Source organism: Dromiciops gliroides, chromosome 4 (genome assembly GCF_019393635.1).
Source record: "Dromiciops gliroides isolate mDroGli1 chromosome 4, mDroGli1.pri, whole genome shotgun sequence".
Classification (NCBI taxonomy): domain Eukaryota; kingdom Metazoa; phylum Chordata; class Mammalia; order Microbiotheria; family Microbiotheriidae; genus Dromiciops; species Dromiciops gliroides.
In genome coordinates, this window is record NC_057864.1 from 166,568,405 (window position 1) to 166,586,852 (window position 18,448).

General features: G+C 38.2%; 1 protein-coding gene across 5 annotated transcripts in view; it reads left to right on the forward strand.

Annotated features, from left to right (window-relative positions):
- The window catches only part of TUBD1 (tubulin delta 1), a 32,316-nt gene extending 14,208 nt beyond the window's left edge, over positions 1–18,108 (forward strand). For all 5 annotated transcript variants that reach the window (XM_044005071.1, XM_044005069.1, XM_044005072.1 and 2 more), the window contains 3 exons: positions 13,124–13,264; positions 13,810–13,993; positions 16,537–18,108. In XM_044005071.1, coding sequence (XP_043861006.1) covers positions 13,124–13,264; positions 13,810–13,993; positions 16,537–16,639 — 428 coding nt within the window. In that variant the 3' untranslated portion in view covers positions 16,640–18,108. The remainder of the gene's footprint in view (positions 1–13,123; positions 13,265–13,809; positions 13,994–16,536) is intronic.
- The last annotated feature ends 340 nt before the right edge of the window (positions 18,109–18,448 follow it).

Genomic DNA, 18,448 nt, shown 5'->3' on the forward strand with positions numbered 1-18,448 from the left:
TTTAAGAACCTCTAATATAAATAGATTTGGGAGAAGTGGGATAGGACTCCCAGGAGAAACATAGCACTGCTTCCCAAAAGGCTCAATGGTGTAGTCACTTTTTTGCTCCCCCTCATTCCATACCCCCCCAAACAGAATTGTAAACCAACTTTAGACAATGCTATTAGACAGTCATCTATTCCAGCCCTGTTGTTATGCCTTAAATTAACAGTTTCTTTGACCACTTAATAAGCTGACTTTAGGTTTTGACAATATATATTTGGGTTAATTTCTCTCTGATGGATTTAATTTCTTAAATAATATGTAACATCTCTCTTCTACCATCTATGATAAATTTTAACCAAAATGAAAATATTATAAATTTCAAAGCCTAAAAAGAAGCTTTGTTTTTTGTCTTCGTGTTTTTATGTTGCTACCTCTCTGATTTTCTTACTATAGTACTTTGTTACTATTTTGCTAGAATTTTGTGGATGTGTCTTGTAATGTACTCCCTAATTCAGTTTTTTCCAAGTCAAGAACTGAAACAATTTCATGGAGGCAGGGAATAAGGAAGAAATTGAATTAGTAATATGTTCTATTTATGTCCCTCTAAATTCTCCCCCTCTTCGCTACTGCATATTTGTACATTATTATCAGACTATAACGTGCTCTATGTATGTATGTTTGTGTGTATGTATATATGTGTGTGTATGCATTTTTCACCCACTGACGTGTATTGACATAAGTAGGCCACAAACCATTTTTCATAGCAATATAGGATTCTGTCATATTAATATACCAAAGTTTCCCCCTATTACTGATTATTTGAGTAATTTCTAATTTTTTGCTATGATAAATATCACTGTTGCAAACATCTTTTTGGACATAATTTTTTTTCTTTTCGGGTTATTTTCTACTTTTGAGTAGAATTATGGGCTCAGAGTAGATGAGGTGTTTAATAAAAGCAAATTCTTTGTGTGAATCAAATTAACTTAATCTTGCAATTCATCCCTAGATCCCTGGATTTAGCTCATTGCTCTTTCTGTTCAGTTATGAGTCTAGTCCAGTTTCTATCTTGTAAGAAAACTTTATTCAATTATGGGAGTTGTGTGAAAACTTTATTGCATTGTTTGAACCCAACCCTGAGTGTCTTGGAAAGCTGAACCACCTCTACCTCTTGCTTAGAGACCATTAACCAAGGACTTAGGTTATGCTCACCAAAAACCCAGATCCAAAGATTGATGGAAGGAGTTTTCTTACAATTATACATTTCGTGCAACCTATATGTATTATTTGAAAACTAGCCCTGTAATGGTCTATCAGTTACTCTTTCCATGTTTCTTTGATTGAATAAAGACACTTGAGAGGAGTGAGACTCCTTTTTTTTTTCTGATTTCAAGGAATCGCACTTATTCACTTTCCCCCCACTCAACTTTCAAAACTCATTCACCCTTGCCAACTCGAAAAACTTCTTCTTTTTCTTCCAGTTAGAAATCAGATTACCTAATCTTGTAACCTGGTTTATATCCTGTTAATGGTTTGCTTTTAATGCATAAAAATCTGTCTCCCCCTGTATTTGGGGTACCAGTGCCAAGCTAAAGAAGCCTGGTCCTGATTTGTGACACAATTAACATGCGTTGCTTAATAATTGGACATGCTTGGAAGCTTGAACTTTTGTTTCCCTGTTTTAGATTCCACCTGCCACGGTTTCTGGTGATCCTAGCTAGGTTGAGTAGGGACTCCCAACACTCAGAAAGACAAGCCTTTCAGAAAAACTCCCTAGAGTACTCTGATTAATCTTTCACTGAGGGACTTTTTCATGCAAGACTTCCCCAAGAGGTTGAACTCCTCCCCTCAATTTCAAATTCTTCTGAGCTAAAGGAAAGGTCTACCTGCACATTGCTGGGGATGGTTTACCCTAACCCTGAAGGTTGGGGAAGGATTACTCCCTTTAAGGGAATGATGGCTTCTGGTAATAATAATATGCTGAAGGATTTCCCCCAGGATAAAATTTCTTTTTGCATGAAAGCAGGGGAAAAGTAAACTGTTAAATTGACACCCCTTTAGAAAGTTGTTATTGGCCTCGAACTTCCCATACAGGAGTGAGCTGGGGAGGGGGGTTGACTAAAAGAGCTTTCAAATTAGGCTTAAATATATAAAAAATGAAATGGGTTCCAAATTTGGTTGCAAATTAAAAGTTTTGCGATTAGACTTTCAGTAGGAGATAAGGAGGCTAGCAAGTATGTGTTTGTTTTATTGTTTTGTCTGTGGTTTTTGTTCCTTTGTAAAATGCAGGAAAATCTTTGCCTTGTGTCATGTTTATTGTTGTTTGTAGATTCTGCTATCTTGAAAGATTTATAAGAGGAAAATGCAGTCAGCCAGAAAGACTGTTAAAAAGCTACAACCAAAGAGTTTAGAATGCTGGGGAAGATTAATACAGTTTCATAGTTTTATGCGTGAATCAGTGATGCCAAACTTTGTCCCAGTAAAGAGGACTAACTCCCACTTTAGGCTTTCAGTGAGAGATTAGGTTGAAAAGAAAAAAAAAAACCCAGCAAGATACTTTGTCATTTCAGCCTTGGCCATGTTGGGATAATAAAGATAAAGTCAGATAAAGAAAGGAAAACTTTTTCTTGATTTATAAAACTGCTAAGAAAATCTTAATAAATTTTGATGGTTTGGAGATTAAGGAAATTGGAAATTAAGGAGTTTGAAGATTAATCATTTTAAGATTGTAGGGAAGAACTTCAGGGACTGGGTAATTCCAGGAATTTACCCTCTTCTCTTTGTCTTATTGGATAAGGCAGTTAGCACTTAGTGAGTTTTGGAGTACCACTCTATAAAATTTGTTTTAAGGAAAAATAAGAATTAAATTCTGTAAAAGTTTCAGGAGTAAATAACACTTAAATCACCTTTTCCCTGAAGATCGAGAGACCTATTATTTTATTGTAATGAAGGAAGGCAGCTAGTTTGAAAGTAATCCCAGGGGGCAGCTAGGTGGCACAGTGGATAGAGCAGCGGCCCTGGAGTCAGGAATACCTGAGTTCAAATCCAGCCTCAGACACTTAACACTTACTAGCTGTGTGACCCTGGACAAGTCACTTAACCCCAATTGCCTCACTAAAAAAAAAAAAGAAAGTAATCCCAGGGTGAAGGGGGGAAAATGGGTGTGCAGGTTGCACTTTAAATATGTCTGAAACTTGAAACTAAACCCAAAAAGTCACTGAACTACATTCCTTTTGGCCTAGTGAGGGACCCTCTCAAAGGACTTCTTATGCACAAGAATATTTACAGCATCACTTTTTGTTGTGGCAAAGACTTGGAAACAAAATGGCTGCTCAGCACCTAGAAAATGTACGAGCAAATTATGGTATATTATTGTAATGCAATTTTACTGTGCTATAACAAATGAAGAACATGACAGATTTAGACAAATACGGAAAAACTTCTATGAATTGAGGCAGGGTGAAATGAGCAGAACCAGGAGAACAATTGACTTAATAACTATAATAATGTGTGTGGGAGAAACAATTCTGAAAGACATCAGAAATTTAACTAAAGTAGCATCCATCAGACTTCAAAATACTGAAGGTGAAGTGTACCTTTTGTTAAGAGAAGGGATAGATTAGATGTACAAAAACAGACCATACAGTCTCAGGATGTGCTCGATATCTTGATTTGTTTTGCTTGACTATACAAATTTTTTTTAAAGGAAGAGCTTCTACCTGAAGGAGCTTTGTGGGTAGTAGTGATAGATATAAGAAAATGGAATTATTAAAAGTATTTTAAGGGGCAGCTAGGTGGTGCAGTGGATAAAGCACTGGCCTTGGATTCAGGAGGACCTGAGTTCAAATCCAGCCTCAGACACTTGACACTTAACTAGCTGTGTGACCCTGGGCAAGTCACTTAACCCTCATTGCCCTACAAAAACAAAACAAAAAGTATTTTAAATAAAAAAGGATATTAGACTTCTAAAGCCCCTTCCAGCTCTAAATTTGTTTCTCTGTGTAAAGTCTTTATGATCATTTGAATCAACTTCTAGAATATCCCGTCTTTGACATTTATTTTCCTCTTTTTGATATGTCTGGGAGGGTGGAGTAGTAGGAATATTCTAGCTGAACTCTTGAAGTTTTCCCCTCCAAACAACTTTAATGCATGAAGTTTAATTCTGGAATGGAATAACCATCAAAAGGTTGAGGTGACACATTTTTCCAACCCAAGATGACCTAGGAGATTCAGAGGAAAGGTTTATGACAATAGGGTAGGAGTTGGCCTGGAGCACAGTCTGGCAATGACACTAGATGTGGACTTTGGATGTGGTGGTGCAGCAGCAGCAGCCATAATAGTTCCAGAACCTCTAACCGCTTAGAGATGGTAACTGGTCAAAAAGAGATTACAGGGGACCTTTGGGCAGGCACTGGTGCAGGACTGGTAACTCCACTGACCATTACCCAGTTTCGGGTCACAATTCCAGGTGTAAGTGAGCAGAAGCCCTTCCTGGGTAAGGACCAGAATGCAGATCAGGAGAGCAGTGATCACACCACCTTGGAAGCACTGAAAATTATAGATCCCCTAGAACTAGAACCTTTTTTCCTGACACTGACTGAAATCTTCTGAGTTATATGGCTGGAGGAAGTTAGCTCCCAGGAGATCAAGGATTTCTCCATTGTCCATCTCTATAAAGGAAAAGGAACCAGGTTTTCCTATGACAATCACAGGGGGGAATTCTCTCTCAGTCATTGGTGGCAAGATTCTTGCCCAGAATCCTCCTTATTCAGCTGATCCTTCATCTGGAAGATGGTTGTTTACAAGGATTACCATAATTTCCAACAAGAGTTAACTGATGCAAAGCAGTCATATCATCTTTCAAATGAAATCTTATTTCCTTTTTGGCTTTAGATCCTATGACTTTAACAAAGAAGGCTGAAGAACTCAGAAATCACCCTCAACAACAAAAACTTGATCTTGCCAAATTGAATAACATGGCAGCCAGGGATAACATCTTATAAAAGGCGATAGAAGATTATTAGTGACATTGCTTTATAAAACAGTGAACAATAGTGAAAAATGAATATGCAGAAAGTTTGGTGTGCAATCTAACTAGGGAAGATCACCCCAGGGGCATTCTTAGATGAAAATAAAAGGAGGATAACAACAGATAATAAATAGAACAGGTCTATTTGTGTTTCTGTAACAAACTGTTCTCACAACCCATGACAGTGGAACTATAAAGCGCATTTGTACTACTTTGCTCATTTGTAAAATTGTTATAATAATAACACCCATCTCACAGGGTTGTTTGAAGATCAAATGAGGTAGTATATGTAAAGCACTTTGAAAACTTTAAAGCATTATATAAGTGGTAGCTATTATTTACATCTCTTTCTCTGATATGCTTTGTTTTCACCTATCTTTTTTTTTTTAGGCAATTGGGGTTAAGTGACTTGCCCAGGGTCACACAGCTAGTAAGTGTTAAGTGTCTGAGGCCGGATTTGAACTCAGGTCCTCCTGACTCCAGGGCCGGTGCTCTATCCACTGCACCACCTAGCTGCCCCATAAAAGGATTTTTTTTAAAGAAGAGGTATAATCTTAAAGGCTCTTCCCCAGATTGTCCCTTGTGAATATAATAACAGCTATCATTTATATAGTACTTTAAGGTTTGCAAAGACTTAAAAATATTATTTCATATGATTTTCACAACAACTCAGGAAGTAGGTACTATTATTATGTCCATTTTGCAGATGAGAAAACTTAGAAGTTCCCAAGGTCACATAGCTAGCTAGTCAGTGTCTAAGGCCAGATTTAAACTCAAGTCTTCCTGCCTCTAGGCTCAACAGTCTATTTACTTGCTGCCTCTCTATATGTAAAATTATATATGTGCAACCACGTGGATAACTTGTTCAGTGATTCTCTAATTATCAATATCAACTGTCTGTAAATCAGCCATAAATGTGTCTGTCAGTATCTTTTCCACTATCATGGTAGAAGTTTCTTAAGGCGTCCAAATGGAAGAGAGATTCCTGATAAGTCAATCATTAAACATTTTTTTTTAAACCTGCTATGTGCCAGGCTCTCTGCTAACCTCCAGGGATATAAATACAGAAATGAAGTGATTCTTGAAGTGAAATGGTTCTCTTGAGGAATTTATACTCTAGCCGAAGAAACAAATTGTATACATGTTTATGCAAAATTAATACAATGTAATTTTTGAGGGGAAGGCACTAGCACCTAGGAGAATTAAGAAAAGCTTAAAGTGAATTTTGGGGCAGCTAGGTGGTGCAGTGGATAGAGCACCGGCCCTGGATTCAAGAGTACCTGAATTCAAATCCGGCCTCAGACACTTGACACTTACTAGCTGTGTGACCCTGGGCATATGGTTCACTTAACCCCAATTGCCTCACACACACACACACACACACACACACACACACACACACACACACACACACAAAGTGAATCTTGAAAGGTACTAGGAGCTTTAGACAGGGAGGTGAGAAGAGATGGAGTTATAGGTATGACAGACTGTCAAGGCAAAGTCACAGAGATGGGAGTTGTTTGATGAACAATAAAGGAATCCAGCTTGCTGGAATGTATGGTACATATAGGAGAGTAATTTATCATAAGGCAGGAAAAATAGATTGTAGCCAGGTTTTGAAGGGTTTTAAATGCCAGAAATAAAAGGAGTTTCTATTTCATGCTAGAAGTAGCAGGGAGGCATTAGAGTCTATTGAGTAGAGGAGTGACAGTCAGGCTTAAAATTTAGGAAAATCACTTTGGCAACTTTGAGGAAAATGGATTAGAAAATAAACTAGTGGATAAAGCACCAGCCCTGGATTCAGGAGTACCTGAGTTCAAATCCGGCCTCAGACACTCGACACTTACTAGCTGTGTCACCCTAAGCAAGCCACTTAACCCTCATTGACCCACCAAAAAGAAAAGAAAAGAAAAGAAGGAAGGAAGGAAGAAAGAAACTTAAAGCAGGTAGACCAATTAGGAGACTATTCTAGTAACCCATGAGAGAGATGAGGAGCACTTGAACTAGGGTGGTGGCCATGTAAATTGAAAGGAGACAGATTATAGAAATGTGAAGGTTGCATCAGCAAGATAATTAGATATGGAAAGTGAGGAGAGGCTGAAGAATAGAGAATGACATCAAAGTTGTGAACTTTAGTAATTACAAGGGTAGTGATTCCCCTTGGCAGAAATTAGGAAAGTTTAGAAGAGAGGTGGGTTTTGGAATGAGTTCTGTTTTGGAAATGTTGAGTTTGAAATGCTTGTAAGATGGGGGCAGCTAGGTGGCGTGGTGGATAAAGCACTGGCCCTGGATTCAGGAGGACCTGAGTTCAAATTTGGCCTCAGATACTTGACACTTACTAACTGTGTGACCTTAGGCAAGTCACTTAACCCTCATTGCCCCACCAAAAAAAAAAATTTATAACACATCTCATTTGAAATGTCCACTGTGCAGTTGGTGATGCAAGACTGGAGCTCAGGAGAGAGACAACGACTGGATTTATAGATATGGACATCATATACATAGAAATGGTGAAGCTGATTAGGTCACCAAAGGAGAGACTTTAGAGAATGAAGAGAACCAAGGCTGAACTTTGGGGGACACTCACTATGAGTGGAAATAACACGGATGAAGAGTTAGCAAAGGAGACTAAGAACAAGTGTTTAGACAGGTAGAAGGAAAACTTAAAATGAACAATGTCCCCAAAACCCAGGGAGGAGAAAGTATCCAGGAGAAGGGTAAGTCATTAGTATCAAATGTTGCCAAGGGGTCAACAAAGATGATGGTTGGAAAAAGGCCATTGGATTTGGAAATTAAGAAATCATTGGTAACTTTATTTTTGTTTTTTTGTTGTTGTTGTTTTGGGTTTTTTTTGGGGGGGGGGGAGATGATCATTAAGTGACACACAGGGTCACACAGCTAGTAAGTGTGAAGTGTCTGAGGTCAGATTTGAACTCAGGTCCTCCTGAATCCAGGGTGGGTGCTTTATCCACTGCTCCACCTAGCTGCTCCCCATTGGTAACTTTAGAGAGAACAATTTTGGTTGAATGATGAGTTTGGAAGCCAGATTACAAGTTGATAAATGAGGTAGAGAAAAGTGGAGGCAATAAGAGTAAACACCTTTTTTTTTTCCTAGGAGTTTGACTGTGAAAAGGAGGAGAGAGGGAGGTGATAATTTGAGGGGATGGTAGGGTCAAGTAGGGTTTTTTCCAAAGTTGGAGAAAACTAAACGCTTGTAGGTAGCAAGAAAGGAACCAGTTGATAGGATAAGAATGAGGATTAGAAAGATAGGTGGAAAAAGAGAAGATGCGATCAAGGGCCCACATACAAGGATTAATGTAGGTATCTTCATCGGTTATTATAAGTATGTATGACTTAGAGTGACATTTTCCGGTTGCTATATGCAAATGACATTGTACTGATTTCACCAAACCCTAGGATATTTACATAGCCTTTAAAGTGTTCTTCATGACCATCCAAGAGTTTAGGTTAATTCTCCTAATAGGAAAAAAAAAAAGACTGACATGTCTAACGTACAGGCTAAGGCATGTAGATAGTTGGATGGACAGCCCTTTGAGTTTGTCCATCAGTATCTATAGCCTGAAAAAGTACTGCAGACGGACCTAGGTTCGGAATTAAAGCAAAGATAGTGGACTGGAGTCCACTGGGGAAACTACACTTTCAATGGCCCCAAATTGTATCTTGATAGAGAATAATATCTTTTCAACACCAATATTCTATCAGTGGATCATGGAATGTCAACTTGTCCAGAAAATCCAAATTGGAGGTGACCCAAAGGGCCTCTGTTTTCGGCATAGGTAATTCAACAGCCTATTGCAAATGATAACTGCACACAATAGGAACTATCCAGGAGATGTACAATTGGGAAAGACGGGCAAGTCTTGTAGTGAGAGTGAATGTTAATAGCCCTGAGTGCCATACCATAACACACAGAATATCAAAGGATCAACATGTTGCATGTTTCTTCTGTAGAGCATTTAGTTGAACAGGAGGTTAAGATGTGGATAACTGTGATATTTCCCATTAGGAATATCTGCATTGTTAAGATCATAAATCCATGGGGCAGCTAAGTGGCACAGTGGAGGGAGCACTGGCCCTGGATTCAGGAGGATCTGAGTTCAAATCCAGCCTCAGACCTTTGACACTTACTAGCTGTGTGACCCTCAGCAAGTCACTTAACCCCAATTGCCTCACCAAAAAAAAAAAAAGATCATAAATTCATTGTATTGTTATTGCTCTCTTTCTTTTATTTTCCCATTAGGATTCTTTTGATTTTGAGTTTACACTGAATCATTTTATCACTTTTTACTATTTTATTTTGTAGTTATATGCTACTAATATCTAGGCATGCGATTGATTTTGTGACTTTATATTCTTGAGTTACAAAGTACTGATAGCTATTATCATTCTGGCATTTGTCTTGGTTTTTGTTTACAGGGAATGACTTGCTCCACTAATTATGATGGCTTATGGTTTAAAATATATCTGCTTGGGGGGGCAGCTAGGTGGCACAGTGGATAGAGCACCGGCCCTGGAGTCAGGAGTACCTGAGTTCAAATCCGGCCTCAGACACTTAACACTTACTAGCTGTGTGACTGTGGGCAAGTCACTTAACCCCAATTGCCTCACTAAATATATATATATATATATATATATATATATCTGCTTGGGGCAGCTAGGTGACAGTGGATAGAGCACCAGCCCTGGAGCCAGGAGGACCTGAGTTCAAATCCAGCCTCAGACACTTGACACTTACTAGCTGTGTGACCCTGGGCAAGTCACTTAATTCCAATTACCTCACCAAAAAAAAAAAACTTAAATTAAATTTTGGAATTAAAACTACATTTGCCTCTTAAGAGGATTTTTTTTATATTTTGGAATAGTTAATATAGGATAGGGATCATTTCTTTGAAAGTTGTAGAAACATTCTCCAGGGAATACAGTGAGCCCAGGTACCTTTCTCATCCCTATTCTCACTGCACCCCACCAACCATATAATTCTATTTTTTTTTAAAGTCTTAATAGGGGGCAGCTAGGTGGCGCAGTGGATAAAGCACCGGCCCTGGATTCAGGAGTACCTGAGTTCAAATCCGGCCTCAGACACTTGACACTTACTAGCCGTGTGACCCTGGGCAAGTCACTTAACCCCCATTGCCCCGCAAAAAAAAACAAAAAACAAACCAAAAAAAGTCTTAATAGTATTTTTTTCCCAATTACATGTAAAGATAATTTTCAACCTTCATTTTTGTAATCTTTTTAGTTCCAAATTTTTCTCCCTGCCTCCTTTACCTCCCCCATCCCCAAGACAGCAAGCAATCTGATATATGTTTTATATATATATACAATTATATAAAACACATTTCCACATTAGTCATGTTGTGAAAGAAGAATCAGAACAAAAAGGGAAAACTACAAGACAGAAAAAAAAAAAAACAGTAAAAATAGTATGTTTTGGGGCCAGCTAGGTGGCGCTGTGGATAAAGCACCGGCCCTGCATTCAGCAAGACCTGATTTCAAATCCGACCTCAGACACTTGACACTTCCTAGCTGTGTGACCCTGGGCAAGTCACTTTACCCTCATTGCCCCCCTTGCCCTGAAATAGTATGTTTCGATCTGCATTCAGACAGACTCCATAGTTCTTTTTCTGGTTTTGGAAAGCATTTTCCATCCTAAGTCTTTTGGAACTATCTTGGATTATTGTATTGCTGAGAAGAGCTAAGTTTATCATAGTTGATCATTTCCCAATGTTGTTGTTACTGTATATAATATTCTCCTGGTTCTGCTCATTTCACTCAGCATCAGTTCATGTCAATCTTTCTAGATGTTTCTGAAACCTGCCAGCTCATCATTTCCTACAGCACAATAATATTCCATTACATTCATATACCGGCAGCTTGTTCAGCCATTCCCCAATTGATAGGCATACCCTCAATTTCCAATTCTTTGACACCACAAAGAGAGCTACTATAATTATTTTTGTACATGTGGGTCCTTTCCCCTTTTTTATGATCTCTGGGATACAGACCTAGTATTGGTATTGCTGGGTCAAAGGATTTGTAGTTTTATAGCCCTTTGGGCATAGTTCCATACTGATCTCCAAAATGGTTGGATCAGTTCACAATTCCACCAACAAAGCATTAGTGTTCTAATTTTCCCACATCTTCTCCAATATTTATCATTTTCTTTTTTTGTCATATTAGCCAATCTGATAGATATGCAGTGATACCTAAGAGTTTTAATTTGCATTTTTATAAATCAATAGTGATTTAGAATATTTTTAATATGATTATAAGATAGCTTTAATTTCTTAATCTGAAAACTGCCTGTTCATATCTGGGGTTTTTTTGGGTTTTTTTGGTGAGGCAATTGGGGTTAAGTGACTTGCTCAGGGTCACTAGTGTCAAGTGTCAAGTAAGTGTCAAGTGTCTGAGGCCAGATTTGAACTCAGGTACTCCCGACTCCAGGGCTGGTACTCTATCCACTATGCCACCTAATTGCCCCCTGTTCATATCTTTTTTTTTTTTCAGGGCAATGGGGGTTAAGTGACTTGCCCAGGGTCACACAGCTAGTAAGTGTCAAGTGTCTGAGGCCAGATTTGAACTCAGGTACTCCTGAATCCAGGGCCAGTGCTTTATCTACTGCGGCATCTGTTCATATCTTTTGACCATTTCTCTCTTTTTTTTTTTCCTTTCTTTTTTCTTTTTTGGTGAGGCAATTGGGGTTAAGTGACTTGCCCAGGGTCACACAGCTACTGTCAAGGGTCTGAGGTCAGATTTGAACTCAGGTCCTTCTGAATCCAGGGCCGGTGCTCTATTCACTGCACCACCTAGCTGCCCCTTGACCATTTCTCAATTGGGGAATGACTTGTATTCTTATAAATTTGATTCTCTTCTCTATATATTTGAGAAAGGAGGCCTTTATCAGAAATACTGACTGTAAAAATTGTTTCCCAGATTTCTGCCGTATAATTTTTTTTTTTTTTTACGGGGCAATGGGGTTAAGTGACTTGCCCAGGGTCACACAGCTAGTAAGTGTCAAGTGTCTGAGGCCGGATTTGAACTCAGAAACTCCTGAATCCAGGGCCGGTGCTTTGTCCACTGCGCCACCAAGCCGCCCCTGCCGTATAATTTTTTAAAGAGTTTTCTTATTTCTCCGTATTGAGACAATAGATATCCATTTCCTCTTGATTATTCTGTTTGTTTTTTAGCAGGTCTGTAAGTTTATTGATATGGGGAACTGTGCATGAGGAGTTTATTCTAACAATGCAGATCAGCATCTGCTCTTCAGTGTATATTCTTAGAGAAACTTGTGAGTTGTGAGTCATTAAGAGGTTAAGTGACTTTCCCAGGGTCACATAACCAGTATATGTCAGAGATAGGACATTTTTATTATCTCCTTTCTTGAGTTTATGTTTAGTGGCCTGATTTATCAGTTGTATTATTTCTCCATTTTCTATATTTTTCATATTTCTTAGTAAAAATGAAAGGCAACAACTATAAGAACAAGCCTAATGATGTCAAATTTCCACTAAGTCCAGCTTTATTTTCATTTTTAACATATTCTTCCAACATTTTGTCCCAAGTGGTATTGGGGAGCATTTAAAGAGGGAAAATTCTCTTCCAATACCTCATTGTGGCACGGACAGATCCTGACTTCGTGAGATCTTTGCCAAGTTCTTCCAAGCTGAAAAGGTTTTAAGTGAGGACCTAGTTAAACACTTTATGTTTGTCAGTACCAGAGAGACAACCAGCCAGTGAGGGGTTGGATTTCTTTGTCAACAGTAGCTCATGGAGAGGGACTGCAATATGAAGTGAGGGAATACATATGTATGCTGATGAAATAACAGATTATTAAAGAATAAGCAATTTTCAATGATGTTTTTCTACATTCCTTAATATTTTTATGTTCATTTCATCCATTTTGGGCATTGAGTTGAATTTTATAAATCACTCTAGGTTGACAGGATAAAGAATAAAAAACAACCACCCTACATTTCTGGAAGTAAACTTTTACTAAATATGCAAAAGTTTACAGAAAACACCTACAAATACTACCCAGTATTTTTGTCCAAAGGCAAATGGAAACTAACATACTCACTCTCTGTTAAGGTATTGATTGGCAGATCCGACCACCTTTGTCAGGACTTCCTGCCCTTGAGAAGGTCTCTCCCAACAAGGAGCCCCATTTTAACACTTCAATAGCTAACTTGGTCATCCTGCGTGGTAAAGATGTTCACAGTGCTGACCTAGGTAAGCAAAAATCATGGTGAAAATGAAGGACTTTTGGTAAAGATACACCAAAATATACACCAAACCAAAGCTTTTTGGGGGGAGGGGAAAGGCAAGGGTGGGGACAGTTTGCAGGGATAGAGGAGCAAGAAAGTAACTAGTGTTCGTTTGTGGCGCATTGGGGTTAGTGCATTTGGCCCAAAGTTTTCTGGAGAGTTGACTTTATAGTGCTGCTGCTGCTGCTGGCTCTCTGCTCCCTGGCAGGTCTCTTGCTTCAGTTCTGATTTGATGAGTTCAGCAGTAGTAAATTGGGCAGTCCATGCACTTGTATTAAAGAGCCAAGCAAGCTTTGTAATAAGCCTTCTATAAAAAAGGGGAGGGGAGGGAGGTCATTTAAGTACAATACAGTTGTGTACTTTCTTATTATTCTTCGTATTGACTTAAGAACAGGAGAGCAGAGATTTTTTGGTACATGTTAAACTGATTAGGAAAGCAATTGTTCGTAAATGATCTTGAAAATTATGAAATAATGACTAAGAGAATAATTTGTGCTGTTTCCTGCAAAGGAGGTTTTAAAGATCCAGCCTTATACACTTCCTGGCTCCAGCCTAGTGATGCCTTCAGTGAATGGAGAACACACCGAGCCTTTAATAAATATGAGAAATCGGCCGCTTTGGTCAGCAATAGTCAATTTTTACTGAAACCACTTGATACTATCATTGGCAAAGCTTGGAACATGTTTGCTTCAAAGTAAGTAAAATAAGCTTAAAATAACATATTAGCAACTTAATTACAGGTCTGTGATTCTTTGCCACTGGTAATCACAATGTGTGGTCTATGTGCTTTTGAAGGTCACTAGGTCCAACCCATGTCCATCCAAGGATTTCTGAACTTTCACTGTCACCACTGTGTGGTGTTGGAAGAACATATTTAGATAGTGCACTGAATGAGAGGGCCTATGTCCTGGCCAGCTAGGACACTACAACACCTAGACTCATAGACCTCAAGTTAATTCCTAAATACTCCCTTCTTCTTGCCTTGGAAAGACCAAACACCGTCCCCTTTGGCATGTTGTTATTTTTGTGACTTCTTTAAAGTTACCGTGGATAATTTTAGCCTAACGTCACCCAAATCAAAAAAAGGTCATAGATGACTATGATGGAACATGTTTGGGGGTTTTTCCTTGTCCTGGCCCCCATACCATAATAGGTGGGGTTCTCCTTACTGACTAGTACATAGGGTTGATGTGGGTGTTAATGAGGTATAATCATTAGTTCAGAATGCTATTCTGAGATGAATTTAGAGACTCAGACACTATGTAGACTTTAATTTATATCCATCTATTTCATGGACTACAAATATGTGTGTATTCAGGGTGTCTGTGTCAATAAAAAGCAAAATAGGGGGCAGCTAGATGGCGCAGTGGTAAAGCAGGGGCCCTGGATTCAGGAGTACCTGAGTTCAAATCTGGCCTCAGACACTTGATACTTGCTAGCTGTGTGACCCTGGGCAAGTCACTTAACCCTCATTGCCCTGCAAAAAAAAAAAAAAAGGTATTACAATAAAAAGCAAAATAATGAAAATTGTATGAAGGTTCTACTTAAAAATTAAACTAGAGGGGGGAAAATCCCTGTTTTTGTTTGTAACTGAGGTTCAAATTATGTAGGTAGAAAAACTGGATAAACAGATTGTGGATTTTTTGTTTAAATCATATGGCATTATGTTTGATTTCATCTACACCATGATTTTATTTTCCTTTAAAGGATATTATCCTAGTGTAAAAAGAAACTTAGTGATTTTTCTAACTTCTCCAACCCATCAACTTCCCAGGGTCCAAAATGGTTGGCAAATAGAGAAGTGAAATGCAGTCAGCTTTTCCTATGCACCTTTAGGCCCTGACTAATTAAAAGTGAACTCTAGGGGCAGCTAGGTGACAAAGTGGATAGAGCACCAGCCCTGGAGTCAGGAGAACCTGAGTTCAAATCTGGCCTCATACACTTAACACTTACTAGCTGTGTGACTCTGGGCAAGTCACTTAACCCCAATTGCCTCACTTAAATTAATTAATCAATCAATCAATCAATTAATTAATTAATTAAAAAGTGAACTCTAAAACAACTCTTAGAAGTTGATGGTAATAACAGAAATATTGTATAGTTGCTATGTTGCTGGGTCTGTTCATTATAAGTATACTTTATTTTTATGTCATAATTCTATTCCTGAAAAGCTGTAGGTGAATTGAATATTTGTTTTAAAAGTATTTGGGGGTGGCGGCTAGGTGGCGCAGTGGATAAAGCACCGGCCCTTGGATTCAGGAGTACCTGAGTTCAAATCCGGCCTCAGACACTTGACACTTACTAGCTGTGTGACCCTGGGCAAGTCACTTAACCCCCATTGCCCTACAAAAAAAAAAAGAAAAGTATTTGGGGGGCAGCTAGGTGGCAAAGTGGATAGAGCACTGGCCCTGGAGTCAGGAGGACAGGAGTTCAAATCCAGCCTCAGACATTTAACACTTACTAGCTGTGTGACTCTGAGCAAGTCACTTAACCCCAACTGCCTCACCAAACAAAACAAAAAGTCTATTACACAAAAGTATTTGGAAAGCTTGCATCTCTTTAACGTTAATGATACTCCTATTTAATTTCCTTTTCTTATCTAAACTCATTTAACAGTCACAGACAGCCTATGGTACAAACCTGGTTGCCCTTTGTACTCTAGGGGAAAAAAGCAGCTGTTGGTAAAGTGGATAGAATGCTGAGACTTGAGTCAGGAAGACCTTAGCTCAAATCCAGTCAGCTACAAGATCCTGGGCAAGGCATTTAACTTCCTTCTGTCAGTTTCCTCACCTGTGAAATGGGATAATGATAGCATCTGCCTCCCGGGGTTGTCATAAGGGTCAAATGAGATATTTGTAAAGTGTTTAGTACTGTGCCTGGTACTTACTAGGTGTTTAATATATGCTTATTTCCTCTCCTTCTAGTTGGCATTGTAACATCCTTCTTGAATGCTGGGACTTTGGCCTACAATTTTGCAATTATTATTATTTTTTTGGCGAGGTACAGTGAGGGTTAAGTGACTTGCCCAGGGTCACACAGCTAGTGTCAAGTGTCTGAGGCCAGATTTGAACTTAAGTCCTCCTGAATCCAGGTCTGGTGCTTTTTCCACTGCACCATCTAGCTGCCCCACAACTTTGTAATTCTTAATGTTCAAGAGAAAAAATATTATACCCCTATTTTGAAATATAATATGCTTGATTTCTGTATTTAACATCTCATTTCCCATTTTTCTACCAGAGCCTATGTTCACCAGTATACAAAGTTTGGAATTGAAGAGGAGGACTTTTTAGACAGTTTCACAATATTGGAACAGGTTGTTGCCAGTTACTCCAACCTTTGATCTTGAAATAAGTGGAACTTCAGTGGAAGAAAGTATCTCTGAAGACTTCTGGATTGAAATACTTATAAAACATGTTCTCTATCAAGTTTTAAAATCCTATCTTGCTAAAGCATCAGATTAGACGTCAGACTGTATTTTGTAAATAGGGAAAAGTAGGAGTCTTTTCATCAAAGAAAATCTTTTTTTCTAATGAAAACAACTCCTTTTTGATGAATTACTCATTACTTTAAAAGTAAAATGGATGCTTTTATAAAATACCTTGGTGAAGGATTGTCACAATCATTGGGTGCTATAAATAGTACTTCGGTTCTAAAATTTACTAGGAAAAAGTATATTCTGTTGGTTAATGTAATCCCTTTCAACTGCTAGCTTATCCTGGAACCTTGAATATTTAGTCCAAAACAATTACTAAACCTGAACCTACCTAATGATGGTGCTGAATAATTTAGTTATGCTTAAACTGGAATTGTAGAATAGAAAAGTAATCTCTTGAGTTAATGAATACTTTATGCCACAGGAGGGCACTGTTGTCAAATGCCTTAGTGGAATGCCTTGTGGGTTTACCTAAGTTTTTCACATAAGTGGATCAGCTTAAAACTTCTTTTTCAAAATAAATTTTATGTTTATGATGACTGAATATTAATCTAAAATACCAGAAGGGAATAGGTGACTGCTTCCTTTATTTTCACAGGGTTTTTTTTCTTAAAAACTTACTAGTTATTGCAGAATCTGATTGAATCTTTCCAGTTTTCATGATAAAATTCCCCCTTGATAACCAGCATAAGAGTATTTAAGGGAAACTGAGGGTCCAGAACAACTTTAATTTAGTCTAGTCAGTGCTCTGAAATTTATATTGACATGTTAGACCAAATATCATAGATACTCTCCCTCCAAAATCCCCACCCCCAAAAATGCTTCATATATAACCTTATTTTCCTTTCAAAGAGATAGAGTTTTAGGGGAGTATCCTATCTTTTTTCTAATACAGTAGATGCTTCAGTCAAATATCATATTGCTTTAGGTAGAAACATACTTTGCATTTAAATAGAAGTTAGAACTGACTCTCCCCTACCCCCCATCAAAATATCAGTAAAATAAGCATTTGCCATTTAATTGGGGAAAATATGCTATCTGAGAAAATATTCTATCTGAGCAAGGCAATAGAAAAAACAGAACAGATCAGTATTAAATAGTTGAAAAACATAATGCAGACTTGAAACTAACAACTCTCTTGGAAGGGGAATGATACATCTAGAAAGCATATCCTATATGGTACATTGTACAGTGAAACCCACATGGGAAAATTCGCCCTTTCTGCCAAATCTACCAGTAGCCACTTTTTATTTGACTAAATGACAGTACACTGTTTGACCAGTTTCTTCCTTTTCTTTCCATATGGAAACAATTACCTTTTTTGCTGTTTTTCTTATCAACTGTTGCTATGATTAAAAATATTGAACTATATCTTATTTCTAAAGAATGCAAAGAGTGGTCTGTACAACTGCTGATTTTTAAAAGACACACCCCACGGCTGCATTGAGTTAAACCTCTGTGTGTTTTTAGCTTCATTTTGCAAAACGTAGAATCTAATTATTTTTAAAAGGACAGTTAAACAGTGAAGAGGCTCAAAAACAAAACTTCCCAGACTAAATCAATGTTAATGAATATCTACACCTGTTTTCTTTAGCCCTGGAATTAACTAACCTCTGATAAAAGGCAAACTCAAAAAATAGCTGTAGGTGACATTAACATTACTTGAGGTTTTTGTAAGGTGTAGCTAGGGATTTCATACACACACACACAAACACA